This window comes from Melanerpes formicivorus, unplaced genomic scaffold (genome assembly GCF_026170545.1).
Source record: "Melanerpes formicivorus ecotype bairdi unplaced genomic scaffold, bMelFor1.0.p_v2 SCAF_115, whole genome shotgun sequence".
NCBI classification, from domain to species: domain Eukaryota; kingdom Metazoa; phylum Chordata; class Aves; order Piciformes; family Picidae; genus Melanerpes; species Melanerpes formicivorus.
This window is the reverse complement of record NW_027142467.1, coordinates 282,397-301,476: the sequence shown is the minus strand read 5'-3', so window position 1 is coordinate 301,476 and position 19,080 is coordinate 282,397. Positions and strand designations below refer to the sequence as shown.

At 66.4% G+C, this 19,080-nt stretch overlaps 1 protein-coding gene across 3 annotated transcripts; it reads left to right on the top strand.

Annotated features, from left to right (window-relative positions):
• Nucleotides 1-8,658: 8,658 nt before the first annotated feature.
• On the top strand, nt 8,659-18,471 carry TGIF2 (TGFB induced factor homeobox 2). Of its 3 annotated transcripts, none has more exons than XM_068167339.1 (3): nt 8,659-8,852; nt 9,740-9,978; nt 15,819-18,471. In XM_068167339.1, exons 1-3 carry the CDS (start codon nt 8,819-8,821, stop codon nt 16,398-16,400), a joined length of 855 nt encoding a protein of 284 aa, XP_068023440.1. In that variant the 5' UTR covers nt 8,659-8,818; the 3' UTR covers nt 16,401-18,471. The 3 variants fall into 3 exon arrangements, with proteins under 3 accessions (XP_068023440.1, XP_068023441.1, XP_068023442.1); XM_068167340.1 differs by lacking the exon at nt 8,659-8,852 and adding an exon at nt 9,066-9,139; XM_068167341.1 differs by lacking the exon at nt 8,659-8,852 and adding an exon at nt 9,354-9,631.
• Nucleotides 18,472-19,080: the final 609 nt, after the last annotated feature.

Here is a 19,080-nt window from a genome sequence, read left to right as displayed (position 1 = left end):
AAAACAGTCTGAGCATCATCCTCCACCTTTGCTGGTGGGGTGAGGGTTGCTCTGCTCAACCTCCTTGTTGGGACATGCTGAGAGACACTTGGGAGGGTGCCAGCCACAGCCTCCTCTCAGCTGATCCGGGGTGCCAGGGTCTCAGCTGCCCTTTGGCATCGCCCTGAGAGGGCAGGGGTGGGCATAGAGAAGGAGGTTGTCCCCTTGGTTTGGCTACTGACCACCACCCTGCCAAGGCTATGGGAGTGGGGGGCCCCTGCCTGGCAAGGTTACTGCCAAGGTGCTGCTGCCACCAGCTCCTCTCCCTGCCCTCCAGGGATCACTTTCCTGAGGTTAGCTAAAAGGGAAGAAGTGATGGCAGCTGCTGAGGGCACAGTGCGTGCTGGAGGTGCTCCCAGGGCACTGGGGAGCCTTGGACAGGCTCTGCAGGAGCTCTGCTGCTGGGCTCAGGGACCTGCAAGGTCCTCCAGGAGACCTCTCACCAGGAGGTGGCCCTGGCTGGGAATCTTCTCAGTGCTTCTGCTCCCCAGGCAGCACCAACACAAGGCAGGATGACCTAAACCACCAAGGACACAGCCACGAAAGGCTGAGCTCCTGTTCCCTTGGGGTGCTCCCCAGGGCCATGGCTCATGCTCTGCAGGAGCCCCAAGCCAGCCCACCTCCAGGCTCACAGATCCCACCCTCCTCACCCAATTTTCTGCTGTACCAGGGAAAAATCCTCCAGGTCTGCCAGTTCCTGAGCACAGCTCCAGGCCTGAAGGCTGCTGGTGGTGGGGGTAAGGAGGGTGGGGGTGGGTGCAGGGTGCTTTCACAAAGCTGCCTTCTCTGGGGTGCAGACTGAAGGGAACCTCTCACACAGGTCACGTTGGGGTGGATGGGCTGATGGTGGGGTGGGAAAGGGCCTCCAGCCTCTGCAAGGTCCCTGTGGACAAACTCTTTTCTGGAGGCAGCTGCATCCAGGAGCAATGTCCAGCCCCCCTGACCCCAGAGATCAGCCCAGGGCTAGGGTGAACCTGGTGGCTGGCTACCAGCAGCTGTGGGCACTGCTGGCCTCCAGCAGAGAGCTGCCAGGGCTTCCAGAAGCAGTCTCAGGCAGCTGCTGTGGCTGAGCTGCCTCCTTCCCCTGCACAGCCCTGGGGACACTGCGAGGCTCTCAGGAGAGGGCAACCCTCAGCCACGCTGCCAGCGCAGCAGAGGGGCTGTGTGAGTGGGCACCGGGGTGCATGTGGGCAGAGGCTTTGCCTGCAGGAGGAATCCTGCCTCAGGCAGCTGCTGGAGCTCCTGGCAGCTGGGTCAGGCAGGCTCCTGGCTAGGGGAGGAGCAGCAGGGGAAGTGCAGTCACAGGTGGGGTGGTGGGCAGGGAAACGCACAGGGAAGATCAACCCTGAGTTCATGGGTGGGCAAAGAGGCTCCTGGCACCCCCAGGGAGCCCCCAGGAGAGGCCAGAGCTGAGAGGCTGCCACAGGCAAGAGGAAGAAAAGAGGATCCCATGGCAGGAGCTCCTGGGAGCAGAAAGGAGATCAGCAGAGAGTCACTGCCCAGAGCCTTCCCCAGCCTCACCTGAGCCCCAGGCTGGCAGCAGCCTGAGAGGGGCAACACAGGCCTGGCACAGGGCAGCCCCCCCTGGGGAGGCCCCAGGCAGGCTGCACAGGCCTGGCAAGGGGTCCCAGGAGCAGGCTGGCACCTGGGCATGCTGCTGCTTCCCAGCCCTGCCAGGCTGCACCATGGGCATGCTGCTGCTTCCCAGCCCTGCCAGGCTGCACCATGGGCATGCTGCTGCTTCCCAGCCCTGCCAGGCTGCACCATGGGCATGCTGCTGCTTCCCAGCCCTGCCAGGCTGCACCTGGGCACCATGGGCATGCTGCTGCTTCCCAGCCCTGCCAGGCTGCACCATGGGCACCATGGGCATGCTGCTGCTTCCCAGTCCTGCCAGGCTGCACCATGGGCATGCTGCTGCTTCCCAGTCCTGCCAGGCTGCACCATGGGCATGCTGCTGCTTCCCAGCCCTGCCAGGCTGCACCATGGGCACCATGGGCATGCTGCTGCTTCCCAGTCCTGCCAGGCTGCACCATGGGCATGCTGCTGCTTCCCATCCCTGCCAGGCTGCACCTGGGCACCATGGGCATGCTGCTGCTTCCCAGTCCTGCCAGGCTGCACCATGGGCATGCTGCTGCTTCCCAGCCCTGCCAGGCTGCACCATGGGCACCATGGGCATGCTGCTGCTTCCCAGCCCTGCCAGGCTGCACCATGGGCATGCTGCTGCTTCCCAGTCCTGCCAGGCTGCACCATGGGCATGCTGCTGCTTCCCAGCCCTGCCAGGCTGCACCATGGGCATGCTGCTGCTTCCCAGCCCTGCCAGGCTGCACCATGGGCACCATGGGCATGCTGCTGCTTCCCATCCTGCCAGGCTGCACCTGGGCACCCTGGGCATGCTGCTGCTTCCCATCCCTGCCAGGCTGCACCATGGGCATGCTGCTGCTTCCCATCCCTGCCAGGCTGCACCTGGGCACCCTGGGCATGCTGCTGCTTCCCATCCCTGCCAGGCTGCACCTGGGCACCATGGGCATGCTGCTGCTTCCCAGCCCTGCCAGGCTGCACCATGGGCACCCTGGGCATGCTGCTGCTTCCCATCCTGCCAGGCTGCACCTGGGCACCATGGGCATGCTGCTGCTTCCCAGCCCTGCCAGGCTGCACCATGGGCATGCTGCTGCTTCCCATCCCTGCCAGGCTGCACCTGGGCACCATGGGCATGCTGCTGCTTCCCAGCCCTGCCAGGCTGCACCTGGGCACCATGGGCATGCTGCTGCTTCCCATCCTGCCAGGCTGCACCTGGGCACCATGGGCATGCTGCTGCTTCCCAGCCCTGCCAGGCTGCACCTGGGCACCATGGGCATGCTGCTGCTTCCCAGCCCTGCCAGGCTGCACCTGGGCACCCTGGGCATGCAGGAGCCACCTCTGGCTCAGGGGGGCTGTGACCAGGAGCATCTCTCTGTCCTCACACCCTTCCAGCACCTGCTCCTAGCCACGGTGGCTAACAGGACCCCCAGGCCGCTGCCAGCTTGCCCAGCCCTGCTCAGAGCCCTTTCTGTGCCCTGTTCCCAGCCCTGGTGCTGAGCCCTTCCCTTGGTTTTGCCCAGCTCTTGCCCCCAGCCTTCCTGGTCACAGCAGCTCCCATTGCCCAGCAGCTGATGCTCTGAGGTGCCCTGGTGCCACCACCTCAAGCAGGTGTGGCAGCTCTGTGCTGCCTTCCCCAAAACGCTTCCTCCACTCTGGTCAACCACCTCCCCCCCACAGGGGGACAACCACCAACCCCCCAAACCCTTAGGGCCCACCTGGGCACCTCATGAAGCTCAGCCAGGCCAAGTGCAAGGGCCCACAGCTGGGTTGAGGCAGCCCTCAGTAGCAGGCCAGGCTGGGGGCAGGATGGGTCGAGAGCAGCCCTGGGGAGAAGGGCCTGGGGGTGCTGGTGAGGGACAGGGAGGCTGTGAGCCAGCAGTGTGCACCTGCAGCCCAGGCACAGCCACACTCTGGGCTGCAGCACAGGGACAGTGCCCAGCAGCCTGACCTGACCTGACTCAAACCACCAACCCCCCCCCGGGCATTTCACTGCCAGGGCAGGGGGCACCAGTGGAGACAGTGCCCACCCTTGTGAGCTGCTCACTTGCAGGAGTGCTTCCTGGTGTTCAGAGGGACCCTGCTGCCTGTCACCTTGTGCCCATGTCCTCTGCTCCTGCCCCTGGGCACGGCTGGGCAGAGCCTGGCTCCATGCTCTCTGCACCCTCCCCACTGCTGAGCTCTCCTGGCCCTGCTCTGCTCCAGGCTGAGCGGTCCCAGCCCTCCCAGCTGCCGTGGTCCAGCCCCTCCACCACCTTCATGGCCCTCTGCTGGACTCTCTCCAGCCTGTCCCTGTCCCTCTCATGCCGGGGAGCACTCCAGGGGTGGCATCTCCAGTGCAGAGCAGAGGAAGGCTCACCTCCCCCCACCTCCTGTCGCAGCCCTGGGCACCGCTCGGCAGCTCTGCTGCAGGGGCTCATTGCTGGCCTGTGGGCAGTGTGGTGTCCCCCAGGACCCCAGGGCCTTTTCTGCCAAGCTTTAGCTTTCCAGCTGGGTGGCCCCCAGCACATCTTGCTGCCTGGGGCAGTTCTGCCTCCCCAGGGGCAGGACTTTGCACTTCTCCTCACTGAGCTTCCAGCTGGCGGCCAGTCACCAGTGGTGTGCCCCAAGGATCAGTGCTGGGCCCTGTGCTCTTTAACATCTTCAGTGATGATCTGGAGGAGGGCATTGAGTCCATCAGCAGTGAATTTGCTGATGACACCAAGCTAGGGGCAGGAGTTGATCTGCTGGAGGGTAGAGAGGCTCTGCAGAGGGACCTGGACAGGCTGGGCAGATGGGCTGAGGCCAAGGGCAGGAGATTGAACACAGCCAAGTGCCAGGGGCTGCACTTTGGCCACAACAACCCCAGGCAGTGCCACAGGCTGGGGGCAGAGTGGCTGAGAGCAGCCAGGCAGAGAGGGACCTGGGGGTGCTGATCGATGGCAGGCTGAACATGAGCCTGCAGTGTGCCCAGGCAGCCAGGAGGGCCAAGGGCATCCTGGCCTGCATCAGGAACAGTGTGGCCAGCAGGAGCAGGGAGGTCATTGTGCCCCTGTACACTGCACTGGTTAGGCCACACCTCGAGTCCTGTGTCCAGTTCTGGGCCCCTCAGTTTAGGAAGGAGGTTGACTTGCTGGAAGGTGTCCAGAGAAGAGCAACAAAGTTGGTGAGGGGTCTGGAGCACAGCCCTGTGAGGAGAGGCTGAGGGAGCTGGGGTTGCTCAGCCTGGAGAAGAGGAGACTCAGGGGTGACCTTATTGCTCTCTACAACTACCTGAAGGGAGGTTGTAGACAGGCTGATGATGGTCTCTTCTCCCAGGCAGCCAGTACCAGAACAAGAGGACACAGTCTCAGGCTGCGCCAGGGGAGGTTCAGGTTGGATGTTAGGAAGAAGTTCTATACAGAGAGAGTGATTGCCCATTGGGATGGGCTGCCCAGGGAGGTGGTGGAGTCGCTGTCATTGGAGGTGTTCAGGAGACTTGATGGGGTGCTTGGTGCCATGGGTTAGCTGTTTAGGTGGGTTGGATTGGTTGATGGGTTGGACACGATGATCTTGAAGGTCTCTTCCAACCTGGTTTGGTTTATTCTAATAAAGGTTATTCTAATTCTAGAGGTTCCTGTTGTCCCTTTTATTCAGCCCTTGCTCCTGCATCCAGGGGGCCCAGGAGCAGCCCTGGATGCTCCAGGGGCAGCTCCTGCTGTCTCTGCTCTCCCCATGGGAACTATTCCCTCCTTTGCCTGGCCATGGAGGCTGCCTCCAGATCCCAACCAAGAGTGGTTTGCTCCAGTGCTGTGAGCTCCACGCTGATGTCTGCAGAGCGCCACAGCTCCTCCTTCCATGCCCAGTGGCACAGAAACATCAGCACAGGCCAGGGCAGTGCCAGCTGAGAGAGGCTCTGCTCTGCCCTGCTGGCTCTGGCAAGAGCAAGAGGAGCTGAGCTGCCCCACGGGAAGGGGCAGCAGGAGATGGAGGCCACGGCACCGTGGGGCTGCAGTGGTGCAGGTGGTGAAGCAGGTCCTGCTCCAGCTGCCATGGGCTGAGCCCTGCCTGGGGGGGCTGTGGCACAGCCAGTGGGGCACTCACTGGGTGTTCCTGCAGGGCTGCCTGCTCCCAGGCAGTGCCCAGCTGGCACACGCTGCCCTCTCTGGCATTAAGACAGCAGTTGGTCCCCTGGGTGAGCTCTGCTGCAGGTGGGTGAAGGAGCACAACATCTGGGCAGGGCAGAGATGAACCCAGCTGTGGTTTCCCCCCGGGGGCTCCAGCTGTGCCATGCCGGCTGTGAACCAGTAGGAAAGCCCTGGCAAGAGTGTGCCCAGGACTGGTGCTGCTGGGGGAGTCCCAGCCTGGCACTCACCAGGGAGCAGAACTGCAGTGCTGGGGACCAAAGCCAGCAGCTGGCACAGTCACCAGGCAGGGGGCACACAAAGATGATCAGAGTGCTGGAGAGCCCCTGGAGAAGGCTCCAGGGAGACCTCAGAGCAGCCTTGCAGGACCTGAAGGGCTCCAGGAGAGCTGGGGAGGGACTCTGGCCAAGGGCTGGGAGGGACAGGCTGAGGAACAATGGCTTTGAGCTGGGAGAGGAGAGACTGAGAGTGGAGAGGAGGAAGAAATTGTTGAGAATGAGGCTGGGGAGAGCCTGGCACAGGCTGCCCAGGGAGGCTGTGGCTGCCTCCTGCCTGGAGGGGTTCAGGACCAGGCTGGATGAGGCCTTGAGCAGGCTGTGCTGGTGGGAGGGGTCCCTGCCCATGGCAGGGGGCTGGAGCTGGCTGAGCTTTCAGCTCCCTTCCAACCCAACCCATGCCAGGGTTCTATGAAACCCAATTTTCCATGCCACAGATCCTGATTAAGTATCAGAGGGTGGGGAGAGCCCAGCCTGGGATGGGGCAGCGCCCCGGGCGGCTCCCGGGGCTTTCCTGCGTGCCCCTTGGGCTCTTGCTGGCTGATTGTTTCTCGGATTGCAGGAGTTTGGAGGCTTTGTCATGTCAATGGCCCTGGCCGGGCTTGGCGGCGCTGCTGGGGGCTCAGCCTGCACAAGCCCTTAGCAAAAGCAGCCCTGGAGACGCCCCAGAGCCCCTGCCCGGCCCCTCGCCTCCCCCCCCCCCCCCCTCCAGGGTCCTAATCCCCCCTCAGCTGGGAGCTCCCTGGCTTCTGCTCCAGCCTGGGGCTGCCCTTGGATTTAGCTCTCCAGGGGCTGCACTCAGGCACCCGCTGGGACTTTTCCAAGGCTGCCTCCACACTGCCTGGCACTGCAGCCGGGGAGGGCAGGAGGGCTCCCGGCCCAGCCCCGGGAGACCATTTCCTGCTTGCATCAATTAGGCAGAAGACACAAAAGGAGATGGCCTAGGCAGGAGCAAAAGCAGGCTGCCAGGCAGGACAGCCCTGCCTGGGCACGGGGGCTGACACAGACCCTGGGCAGCAGCCCAGGGAGCCCTGCAGCCTCACCCCCTGCAGGCTGGGTGCCAGGCAGGGAGCAGAGCAGGCAGGATGAACCCACCCGTGCTGGTGGGCAGGCAAGAGCGGTGTGAGAGGGGCTGGGGATGCACCATGCACCGGCGCAGGCCTGCAGCAGGTGGGATTTGCACCCAGGGCTGGTGCCAGGGCTGGCCTGGGTCTCACCAGCCCAGGCTGCAGGAACAGAGCAGCGGGGACCCGGGGCACAGCTCCACTGAAGCTTCAGCAGCAGCTAAGCAAACGCTGTGAGGAATTCCCCTTGGGGTTTTGTTTGCTGTGTGCCCCTTTATTGCACCATGCAGCCTGCTCTGCACGGAGCCAAGCCACACCACCAAAGGGCTTTGCAGCCCTTCTCAACACCTGAGCAGAGGCCAAGTGCCAGGCTGCCATCAAACCCCTGCTGCAAACAAGCCTGGGGGCTGCAGTACCCCACGAGCACACAGCTCCCGGGGGGGATGCACACAGGAGTGCTTGTGCTTGGCACAGACATCCCCAGGAGAGGGGCACCCCCAAGAGATGCCTCTCTGCTGGCACCTCTCTGAGCTGCCTGCTGGACAGGATCATCTGGGCTCCCCCGTGGCAGCACCTTCCCCACCACGGGGGCTCTAAGGGATTAGTTTGTTCTCACTGCATCACCCATGCAGCCCAGGGGGTGCCTGACCCACGGGATGGGGCACCCTTGCCCACCGCTGCCCAGAGCAGCTGCTCTCTGTGGTTCCCAGGGATGGAGGGTACCATGCCAGGGGGGACACGATGGGCACATCCCCTTCTGGGCTTGGCGCTGCTCACTTGCCGGCCCTGGGCAGGGGGGAAGGTGTGACCCAGCAGCACAGCACGGGACAGGGAGCACACGGCGGGGGGAGGGAATCCTGCGGGAGCCACATCCTGGCCCAGCAGAGTGCTCAGCGTAGGTGGAGAGAGCTGGGCGTTTAAAAAGGCTTTGGGGCTCTGCTGTTGCAGTGGAGAGGTGCAGCGAGCTCAGCGAAGCCTCCTGAGACCTTGCCTGGCTCGCTGCCGATGGACACGGCAGAGGTCCCAGCCGGTGCCCCCTCGATCTGATGATCCTTGCTAGGAAACACTTCCCACCTTCCCGGGAGTGCTGAGGTGCTGGGCTTCCAGTTTCCCGGCCAGTGAGTCAAAGAGCCACCAAACCGAGCACCAGCGGTGCCTCAGGGCAGCCTGAGCTGCCTGGGGCTGTCACCCACACCTGCCCCAGCAGCAGCCAGCGCCTGCTCCCTGCCACTGCCACCAGCACCCCCCCGGGGCTCAGTTACAGGACTCAGCCTTAGGGCATGGTCACGGCGAAGGAGCTGCTGCGGTGCCTTTCGGGGGATCCCCGCGCGGGAGCTCCTCTGGGTGCGTGTCCCCGGGGGGGTGTCCCCGGGGGGTGCCGGTGCCCGCTCCGCGCCGGGGCTGTTACGGCGCTGCTGCAGCCCGCGGGGCCGCGTGCTGCCTCCCGGGGCGCGGGGGGCGAGCCCGGGGCGCCTCCGCCGCCAGGTACCGGCCCCGCGCTCGGCGGGGCGGGGGCTGGGGTGCCCCGCTGCCCGGTGCGGCGGCGGTGACAGCCGGGGGCGGGCGGGCCGGGGCCGGGGGCGGGGGGCCCGGCTGAGTTCCTGCCTCCTCGGGAACAAAGGGAACTCTGTCTCGGCATCTGTCACCGCCGCCCACCCAAAACTTTTCGCCGCGCCTCGGCCGCCCGCCCCGCCGCCGCGGGAGGGTCCCGCCGCACCCCCGGCCCCGGAGCGGCGGCGGCGGAGCGACCCCGGCGGGGCCCATGCAAGGGCCGAGGCGGCGGCGGCGGCCCGGGGGTAAGAGCGCAGCCGGGGCGAGCGGCAAACATGGAGTCCCGGCCGGCGGCGGGGCAGGGCGGGCCGGGCAGCGCCGCGCCGAGCCGAGCCGAGCCGCGCCGAGCCGAGCCGAGCCGAGCCGAGCCGAGCCGAGCCGAGCCGAGCCGAGCCGAGCCGCCTTTGTGCGGGCCGGGCCGGGCCGGGCCGGGGCCGCCCCCGCCGGGAAAAGTTTTGGGAGTGCCGGGGGGGGCGCCGGGCGGGGGGGCGCTGCCCGTTCCGCGGCGTTCCCGGCCGGGCTGGCGGGGCCGGTGCGTGCGGCGGGGGCCGCCGGACACTTCCCAGCTCCTTTCTTTCTGCTTCGCCTCCCCGGGCGGCGTGGGGGAGGTGTGGGGGGGCGGGCCGGGGCTCGCCGCTTCCCAGGCTTTGTGTCGGCGGCGGGCAGGGGCCCGCGCTACCTGTTGCGGGCCGAGGGGCGGCGGGGCCTGGGCGGGCAGCGCCGAGCAGAGCCCCCGGCCCGTGACAGCAGCGCGGGGATCGGACCCCGCACCACGTCCCCGCGTGGTGCCTGCGCCCCGCTCAACTCCGGCCCCGGCCTCCTGCAGAGATTGCTTTGAACTCCCACCCCCCCACCCCCCCGGTTGATGTTTTTCTCGCCCCTTCCCCCCCCGCCCCCGCCCCCTCCGGGCTCATCCCGGGCAGGCTCCGCCGCGCTGCGGGGGCTGGGTGCGGGCTGCCGTCCCCGCCGCTGCCTGCAGCCTCTCCTCCCGCGGGGGCCCTCTGCCGCCCCCCGCGTTCGGGCGGTGGGTGATGGTGCCGGGGGGGTGCCGCGGCGCGTCCCGGGCCCCTGCCCCCCGCGCCCCCGGCCGGGACGCCGCCTGATGCCGGCGCTGTGGTTTCCACCTTGCCAGGCTTCAGCCAGGAGAGGTCCGCGGGCAGCTCCACCATGTCGGATAGCGACTTCGGAGAGGACGACAGCGCCACATCGCCGGACCCCTCGCAGGCCAGCAAGAGGAAGAGAAGGGGCAACCTCCCGAAGGAGTCCGTGAAGATCCTGCGGGACTGGCTGTACGAGCACCGCTTCAACGCCTACCCCTCGGAGCAGGAGAAGCTCAGCCTCTCGGGGCAGACCAGCCTCTCCGTGCTGCAGGTACGAGCCCGGCGCTGCCGCCGGCTCCTCCTCTGCCCCGGCGCCCGGTGCGGGCCGGCTCGGGAGAGCCCCGCGGGAGATCCCCGAGGGCTTGGCACCCTGGCACCGCTTGCCTCTGAAGGGCAGCGAGGAGGCAGGGCAGGCAGTGTCAGGGACACAAAGCCACCTGCCCGCGGGCTCCTTCTTTTAGGCAGGAGTCCGAGCCTCGGGGAGCAGTTCTGCGGCAGTGCTGGAGCAGAGCTGCTTGGCTGGCCAGAAGCCGGAGGGACAGGGACGGGCAGGGACAAGCTGGGCCATGCCCTGGTGTTAGTAAAACCTGCCAGAGGTGGGAGGGGTTCGGGGGGTGCTGCTGTATCCTGTTTCCCTGGGCACACCCCAACAAAGGGGCCAGGGCTGACCCCTGCCGCATGCGGCTCTGGGCAGGGGCAACCATCTTAGGCCAGGGGCTGGGCTGGGCTTTGACCCCAGGTGGACCATTAGCAGCAGCACTAACTCCACCTGTTCCCGGTCACACCACTTGCATGGGAGGGAGAGCAGCGCAGCTGAGGGCTCCTGGGCAGGGGGAGGAGGGGGCTGCTGATGTTCTCCTCGGGTGGCTGTGTTGGGTGTCCAGCCGGGAGCCCTGGCCAGCAGTGGGGTCAAGCAGTGCTTTTCCTTCCAGCTTTAGCTTTCACCCTGCCTGCTGTTGGGGTGGCAGGGGGAGACCCTGCCTGCTGCTGCCTGTCCCTTTGATCCACGCCGAGGCCTCCGTGCAAGGGGAAGCTGTGGGGCCACGGCCCAGGTCCCTCTCTGGCAGCCTGGCAGGGTGGGAGGTCAATGGGAGCTCTGCTCTCTTCTCTGGCTGCTGGGGGCACGAGGGGGTGGGAAGCAGCTCTTGTGTGCAGGGAGCAGGCAAGGGCCAGTGGGTTTTCAGCTGAGCTCCTTTCCTCGGGGCTTCCCCTGCACTTCTGGCTCCTTTCCCTGTGGCTTGGCATGGTCCTGGCCAGCTGTCCCAGCCAGGGCCAGACAGCAGTGTGTGGGCAGTGCCTGGGCTCCTCTTGCTGGCCAGCAGGGCAAAGCCTTTTTCATTTGAAAGTCTTTCTTCCAGTGCTGGCTGAGCAACAGATCTGTGTCCAGGCAGCTGCTCCCAAGGCAGCCCCAGGAGGGCTTGAGTCAGTGCTGGGGGGAGCAGCACTGGTTTGGGACTGTGGGAGCCTGAGCTTGTCCTGGAGCAGGGCTGGCACAGTGGTGCCTGGCACGTGGGGGTTTACCCCAGGGCTTGTGGCATATGCCCAGCTGTCCACACCCTGAGTCCTTTGGGGCCCAGGAGGGTGCTGGCAGGCACGTGGGCTTGTGTGGAGATGTGGCCTTGCCAGGTGCTGGCCATTGTCTGCCCCCTGGGACCCCCTGCAGCCAGCTTGTGCCTGCTGGGAGCTGGCCCTGTGGCCCCTGGGCAAGAGGTGTCAGCAGGGTGGCATTTCCCAGGGGTGCCTGGGAAGGGTGGATTCAGGGAGAGCAGTGGATGTGATCTGCCTTGACCTTAGCAAGGCCTTTGGCACTGTCATCCCAGTGAGCCAGCTCAGGAAGTGTGGGATGGAAGAGCAGACAGTGAGGTGGATTAGGAACTGCTCACAAGATAGAGTTCAAAGAGTGGTGCCAGGTCCAGCTGGAGAGTTGTAACTGATGGAGTCCTTCTGGATTGGTGCTGTTCAACATCATCCATGCCACTGATGAGAGGACAGACAGACAGAGTCTGCTGAGCAGGTTTTCTGATGACACCAAACTGGGAGGCTTGGCTGAGACACCTGAAGGCTGTGAGGCCATTCAGAGGCTGGGGCAGACTGAGAGCTGGGCAGAGAGGAACCTCATGAGGGTCAGCAAGGATGAGAGCAGAGTCCTGCAGCTGGGGAGGAAGAAGAAACTGCAGCAGGAGAGGCTGGGAGGGGATCTGCTGGGGAGCTGCCCTGGGGAGAGGGACCTGGGAGTGCTGGGGGGCAGCAAGTTCTGCCTGGGACAGCAATGAGCCCTGGGGGCCAAGAAGGCCAAGGGGGTCCTGGGCTGCAGTCAGAGTGTGGCCAGCAGAGCCAGGGAGCTTCTCCTCCCCCTCTGCTCTGCCCTGCTGAGACCTCACCTGGAACATTGCATCCAGCTCTGGGCTCCCCAGGTCAGGAGGGACAGGGATCTGCTGGAGAGAGTCCAAGGGAGGGCTGCAAGGATGCTGAAGGGACTGCAGCACTGCCTGGGGAGGAGAGGCTGAGAGCCCTGGGGCTGTGCAGTCTGGAGAGGAGAAGGCTGAGAGGTGTTTAATAAATGTTTATCTGAGGGTGAGGAAGTTCCTCCTCATGCTGAGCTGGCACCTCCTGTGCTGCAGTTTATATCCAGTCCACAGCTGTGAGAAAGCCACTGCCAGGCACTTGCCACAGGCTCCTGGCAGCTCCCAGCTCAGCCCAGGCCTGCTGGGAGGCATCTCCCACTCAAGCTGCTCTGCCTCCCTTCCCACCTCCGGAGTGTGCAGCAGGTTCTGTCCTGGGGCCACACTGTGCCCCCTGAGTGCTCCAGGAAGGGATTTAAGCATCACCAGAGCTGGGGCTGCTCACTCTGTGGTGGCTCTGGGGACACCTCAGAGCTGCAGCTCAGTATCTGGAGTCAGGAGGGAGGGACAGGGCCAGGCTCTGCTCACTGTGCCCTGGGACAGGACAAGGGGCAATGGATGGAAGCTCCAGCACAGGAGGTTCCAGCTCAGCATGAGGAGGAACTTCTTGACTGTGAGGCTCCCAGAGCCCTGGAGCAGGCTGCCCAGAGAGGTTGTGGAGTCTCCTGCTCTGGAGCCTTCCCAGCCCTGTCTGGATGTGTTCCTGTGTGCCCTGTGCTGGATTCTCTGCTCCTGCTCTGGCAGAGCTTGGACTGGAGGATCTCCTTGGGTCCCTTCCAACCCCTGACATCCTGTGATCCTGTGCCACTGGGGTTCCTGTCAGCCTGAGGTGACACAGCAGGATGCCATCGAGGCTGCTCCGTCTGTTGGGGTGCAGGTGTGGGACACCCCATGGCAAGGCTGTGGGGTTGGGTCCAGCAGTGCTGACCAGACCCTCACAGGAGCCTCCTTGGCACAGGCCTCTGCCACAGCCCCTGGTTGAACACATCCCAGTTTGTGCCTCCCCCTGCCCATCCAGCAGCCTGGGAGCTGGAGCCAGGCATTGGCAGCCAGGGCTGGAGTGCAGCAAGCCTGGCTCTGCAGGGAGCCTGGGGAGCCGCCTCTGCCCCTTGCTCAGGAGGTGACAGCGTGGTGCCTGCTGCTGGTGAGGCTGGGGGCAGGTTTCCAGGCCTGTGCCCTCCTGTGAGGGCATGCCTGCAGAGGGGATGCTGCTCAGGGCAGCGGTGGGGACAGTTGCTGCCCAGAGGGACAGTCCCCTGTGTGCTTGGTGGTGGCTAACCACGGCTGGGTGGCCAGCAGCCTGCTTGCTCCCAGGCTGGGGCACGTGCCAGCTCCCTGGGCAGGTGATGCCCTGTGGCACCCCATGGTGCCACCAGGGGCTCTGTGTGGCTTGTGCCCATCTCCATCTTGCCTGCTCCAGAGGGAGCTGGGTACTGGAAGGAGCGTGTCAGGGGGGACAGGCAGCACTCAGAGGCTCCTCAGTGCCGTGGAGCTGGTGGAGCTTTTCACTGGCAGCCCAGGCCTCTGGCTGGGGCTTGCAGCAGTTGGTGGCAGAGCCCCTCGAGGGGACCCTGCCAAGGCTGGCAGGGGAGGGCGTTTGGAGGGGAGGCAGGGGTGGGAGATGTGCTGGAGAGCGCTCAGTGCCAAATATTGTCTCAAAGACAAAGCCCAGCTGAGCTCTGGCTGCCACCGAGGTCCTGGCGACTTGGCTTTGCCAGGGGAAGTCTCTGCCCCTAGCTGTTGGCTTAGGAAAGGTCAACTCACTTCCCCCCCACCCCCCCCGCAGCCCCCTACCCTTTAGGCCTTTGTCTGGGTGCAGCATTCCACAGCAGGCCGCGGCCCCGGGCTCAGCGCATGGCCACTGCTTCTCTGAAGGGCGCGCAGGGGTGCAGCTGCCGGGGTGCAGGCGCCGGGGTGCAGGCGCAGGGGTGCAGGTGCCGGGGTGCAGCCACCAGGGCCGCAGGGGTGCAGCCACAGGGGTGCAGGTGCCGGGGTGCAGCCGCAGGGGTGCAGCCGCAGGGGCCACAGGGGTGCAGGTGCAGGGGTGCAGGTGCCAGGGTGCAGCCGCCAGGGCCGCAGGGGTGCAGGTGCAGGGGTGCAGGTGCAGGGGTGCAGGCGCCGGGGTGTAGCTGCCGGGGTGCAGCCACAGGGGTGCAGGTGCCAGGGTGCAGCCGCCAGGGCTGCAGGGGTGCAGGTGCCGGGGTGCAGCCGCCAGGGCTGCAGGGGTGCAGGTGCCGGGGTGCAGGTGCCGGGGTGCAGCAGCCAGGGCTGCAGGGGTGCAGGTGCCGGGGTGCAGGTGCCGGGGTGCAGCAGCCAGGGCCACAGAGGTGCAGCTGCAGGGGTGCAGGAGCAGGGGTGTAGCTGCTGGGGTGCAGCCGCAGAGGTGCAGCCTCAGGGGCCGCAGGGGTGCAGCCGCAGGGGTGCAGGTGCTGGGATGCAGCTGCAGGGGCCACAGGGGTGCAGCCGCAGAGGTGCAGTCGCAGGGGCTGTAGAGGTGCAGGCACAGGGGTGCAGGTGCCGGGGTGCAGCTGCAGGGGCTGCAGGGGTGCAAGCACCAGGGTGCAGTCACAGGGGCCACAGAGGTGCAGGCGCAGAGGTGCAGCCGCAGGGGCTGCAGAGGTGCAGGTGCCGGGGTGCAGCCGCAGAGGTGCAGTCGCAGGGGCTGTAGAGGTGCAGCCACAGGGGTGCAGGTGCCGGGGTGCAGCTGCAGGGGTGCAAGCACCAGGGTGCAGTCACAGGGGCCACAGAGGTGCAGGCGCCAGGGTGCAGCCGCAGGGGTGCAGCTGCAGGGGCCGCAGAGGTGCAGGTGCCGGGGTGCAGCCGCCGGGGTGCTGCTGTGTGCCTCGTGGCTGTTTGGAGCCCTTCAGGCTGGCTGTGGCCTCCCTGCCTGGCAGCAGGCAGGGGAAGGTGTGGCGGTGGTGGTGCCCTCCCTGCTGCCCTCCCTGCTGCCCTGCTCGGGGTGGGGGCTGCAGCCCTGGGAGCTCATGGCTTCAGGGTTCTCCATCCCTGCTGCTCTCCTGCTGCCTGCCCGCTGCGGGTGCAGGATGGCCTTGTGCTGGCGCTGCACCAGCGTGTGACGCGTGGCTGGGCACAGCAGTCTCTGGGGTGAGCTGCCTGCAGAGGGGAGCACCCCCAGCCCTGGCACCTGCTGGAGGCAGCTGTGCTCCGAGCTGGCTCTGTGCGGTGCCCGGCAGCTCCGCTGGCTCTGTGCAGCCTTGCTGTGGCCCAGGGGGCAGCTCGGCCCCGGCGCTGCCCAGGCTGTGCTGGCTCAGCGTGCTGGGGCTGGCAGGGCTGGGCAGGAGCGCTGGGCTGCAGGCAGCCGGGGCAGGGGCGCAGGGAGGAAGGGGCCACCCCGGGTGGGTGGTACCAGCCAGGATGCAGCTGGTGCTGGGGTTTCCGTGGGTGGCTGGGCAGCCCCTTGCCAGGAGTGGCTCTGCCTCCCTGGAGCCCCACGGGAAGGAGGTGTGGGGCTTGGGGGGGGGGGGTGGGGTGGGGTAGCTGTGGTGTGCAGAAACCACCGCTGGGTCCAAGGGGGCTTCTGCTGACTTGTGCCTGAGGCCGGTGCCCCCCAGGCAGTGTCCCGGGCTGGGGGGGGGGCGGTGTCCCAGGCTGGGGTATGTCCCGGGCTGGGGGGGGGCGTCCCGGGCTGGGGGGCATCCCGGGCTGGGGGGCATCCCGGGCTGAGGGAGCTGCTCCTCTCTCCCCCCAGATCTGCAACTGGTTCATCAACGCCCGCCGGCGGCTGCTGCCCGACATGCTGCGCAAGGACGGGAAGGACCCCAACCAGTTCACCATCTCCCGCCGCGGGGGCAAGGCCGGGGACGTGGCGCTGCCGCGGGGCGCGGCCGCCGGCTCCGGGGTGCTGGTGGTGCCCCCCGTGCCGGCCGCCGGCGCCTCCAAGGTGCTGTCGATGTCCGTGTGCCCGCAGGTACTGTGCCACCCGGTGCGGGCGCTGGGCGGCGGCCTGGCGGTGGTGAGCGCCCCGGGCGGCGCCGACTGGGAGCAGCCTCCCGGCGCACGGTCGGCGGAGCCGGAGCCCGCCGCCGCCCTCCGCGGCGCCCCGGGCGGCACCGCCGCGCTGCTGCGCGCCGAGGCCGCCAGCCCCACCAGCGGACTCTTCAACACGCCGCCCCCCACGCCCCCCGAGCTCTGCGGCGACGACTTCAGCGGCTTCCAGCTGCTGGTGGAGGTGGCCCTGCAGCGGGCGGCGGAGCTGGAGTCGCAGCGCCGCGGCGGGCAGCTGCCCCTCGCCCCCCGCGCCCAGCCCCCCGCCGCCTCCGCCGCCAAATAACCCCTCCCCGGGCCGGGCCCCGCGGCCTGCCCTTCTTCGGGGGGGTGCCCGACCCTGCCGGCCTCATGCCCCCCGCCCACCCGCGCCCCCCCGAGCGGCTCCCCGAGCGGGGCGCCCCTGCCCGCCGGGGGAGGGGAAGGGCTGCGCCCACCCCTCCGTCCTCTTGCCACCGAGGCGCCCTGGGGGCAGGGCAGGGGCAGGGCAGGACGTGCCCGCTGCAGCCTGGCCCTTGCCAGCCCTCGGCAGCTGCCCTGCCCTCCGGCTGTGCCGCCGAGCCGCCCGTGCAGAACCTGCTGAGTCCTTTCTCTCCCCCCCGGCACCAAGGGCGCAGGCAGCGCCGCTCCCGCAGCGAGGGAGGGAGGCAGGGAGGGAGCCGAGCTCGGGCGTGCAGCTGGTGTCTGTTCTGAGGACTGCCGGGGGGGGGGGGGAAGCCTTTCCTCTGGGATCTCTCCCCCCTGCCCCTTCGCCCTCCCTTTTCTCGCCCCGTGCTGAGTGCCCGGTGCTGGCCAGGGGCTGTGGCTTGCCCGGGGAGGGGCAGAGGACACAAGAACTGGAAAGCTGCGCTCCGGGGCATCGCTTTGGGGTTGGCTTTCCCTTGGCCCGGCAGCGGTGGGAGCCTCCTCTGTGCTCCGGGGTGACTCAGATGCTGCCGGTGGAGATCTCCGTGGTGCTCTCGTTAGCAGTTTGGGTTTTTTTTTTGTTGTTGTTGTTGTTGAGACCTTCGCCCTTCCAATTGTGATTTTATTCTGTGATGATCTGGGTTGGGTTTTTTTTCCTCCCCCCTCCCATTTGTTTTGTTCTATTTGTTTGTTTGTTTGTTTTCCCCTTCTTCTCTCTTAAGCATTTCCACAACTCCCTTCCCCCTGCCCTGCCCCTCCTCGGTTCCTGCCGGGGCTGTGCTGGAGGGCGGAGGGCATCCAGCGGCGCCCCCCCGGGGCTGTGCTGCTGGCAGGGGGGAAGGGAGGCCGAGCTGAGACTGTGAAGTTTTGTATCCAACCTCTTTACTCGCGGGATTTTTATTGTTATTATTAATTATTCCCACCCCCCCTCCCCCCCAGTGGGCAGAGGCCTGGGGCAGCTGTGGGCAGCTGTGGGCGGCTGTGCTCTGTGCAGCCCTGCAGCCCGCAGGGGTCTGGTCCTGCTGCCGCTCCCCCGGGGCCGCTCCTCGGGTGCCTCCCCCCCTGCTCCCGCTCTGCAGGGCTGAGCGTGGCCGTGCGCTGCTGGGGACCTCTAGTGACAAGCTGGGAGCTGGCTGGGACCCCCCCCTCAGCCCCCCCACTCCCCAGCCTGGGCTGCTGGGCTGGGTCCCGGCTGCGGAGCCCTGGGGCTGGGCTCTCGCTGCGCGGCTGCGAGTTCAGCGCCGGCCCCGTGCCTCTGCTCCCCGTCCCGACAAACACTAACCCTAGCTCGTTAGCCTAATTATTAAGTTGCATGATTAGAGGTAATGACTGCCACAGGCTCTGGTGCTCTGCAGGGCTGCGAGGGGAGCTGCAGGCTGCAAGGGAAGAGCTGAGCTGAGCTGGGGGGACACACACCTGGGGTCTTCCTTTCCTTGAGAGGGGCAGGGGAGTGCCACAGCGCCCAGAGCCTGGGGATGGCTCCAGCTCTGGCACTGCCTGGCTGGGCAGAGGGCACGGGTTGGCTGTGACCATCCCCTTCAGCTCCCCCAGCCCCTGCCCTCTGCCTGCCCCCTGGGGAAAGCCCCAGCCTGTAGAGCTCCCTCCCTCCCTCCCTCCCTCCGTGCTAGGTAGCCCTTCCCGGCCTCCCTCAGGCGCTGCTGCCTCCCCCAGCGCCTGGAGAGCCTTTGTTTTGTGGTCTCCTCCTCCTCCTCTTCCTCCCCTTTCGGCCCGGACAAACCAAAGTGGTTCCCTCCCCACCCCTGGGGCAGGAGAGCTGGGCCAGGGGCCAGGGGCCAGGGCTCCTGCCCTGGGGATGGCCCAGAAGGAGTTGGGGGGCGGGGGGGAAGGGGGAGGGGATTGCTGGAGCAAAACCAGAACCCCCCCTCACGAACTACTGTAAATATCTTCTTGTTTGGTTCTTCTGTTGTCAAATAAAAGGGTTTTTTAGTTTTGGTGCTGCTTTGGGTGGGTTTTGGGGGGGGTTGGGGTGGGTTTAGGTGGTTTTGCGTGGGGTCTGGGGGGTTTTGGGTGGGTTTTTGGGTGGGTTGGGGGATTTGGGTGGGGGTTTGGGGTGTTTTTGGGGGGGTTGGGCGATTTGGGTGAGGGTTTTGGGTGGTTTTGCGTGGGGTCTGGGGGGTTTTGGGTGGTTTTTTGCGGGGTTGGGGGGTTTGGGTGGGGGTTTTGGGTGTTTTTGGGGGGTTTAGGTGGGTTTTGGGGGGGGTTTGGGTGTTTTTTTTGGGGGTTGGGGGATTTGGGTGAGGGTTTGGGGTGGTTTTGGGTGGGTTTAGGTGGGTTTTGGGGGGGTTTTGGATGGTGTTTGGGGGGGTTTGGGTGGGTTTAGGTGGGTTTTGGGGGGGTTTTGGATGGTGTTTGGGGGGAGTTTTGGGGGGTTTTGGGGGGTTGGGGGATTTGGGTGGGGGTTTGGGGTGGTTTTTGGGGGTTTAGGTGGGTTTTGGTTTTATTTTGGGGGGGTTGGGTGGGTTTTGGGGGATTTTGGATGGGGTTTGGGGGTTTGGGGGGGTTTTGGGTGGTTTTTGGGGGGGTTGGGTGGGTTTAGGTGT

What these genes read in the sequence shown, in the direction of transcription:
- TGIF2 (XM_068167339.1), top strand. Translation starts at nt 8,819, where the DNA reads ATGCAAGGGCCGAGGCGGCGGCGGCGGCCCGGGG. An exon ending in GCGGCGGCGGCGGCCCGGGG is followed by an intron (nt 8,853 to 9,739) that starts GTAAGAGCGCAG and finishes CCACCTTGCCAG; the next exon opens with GCTTCAGCCAGGAGAGGTCC. An exon ending in CCAGCCTCTCCGTGCTGCAG is followed by an intron (nt 9,979 to 15,818) that starts GTACGAGCCCGG and finishes CTCTCCCCCCAG; the next exon opens with ATCTGCAACTGGTTCATCAA.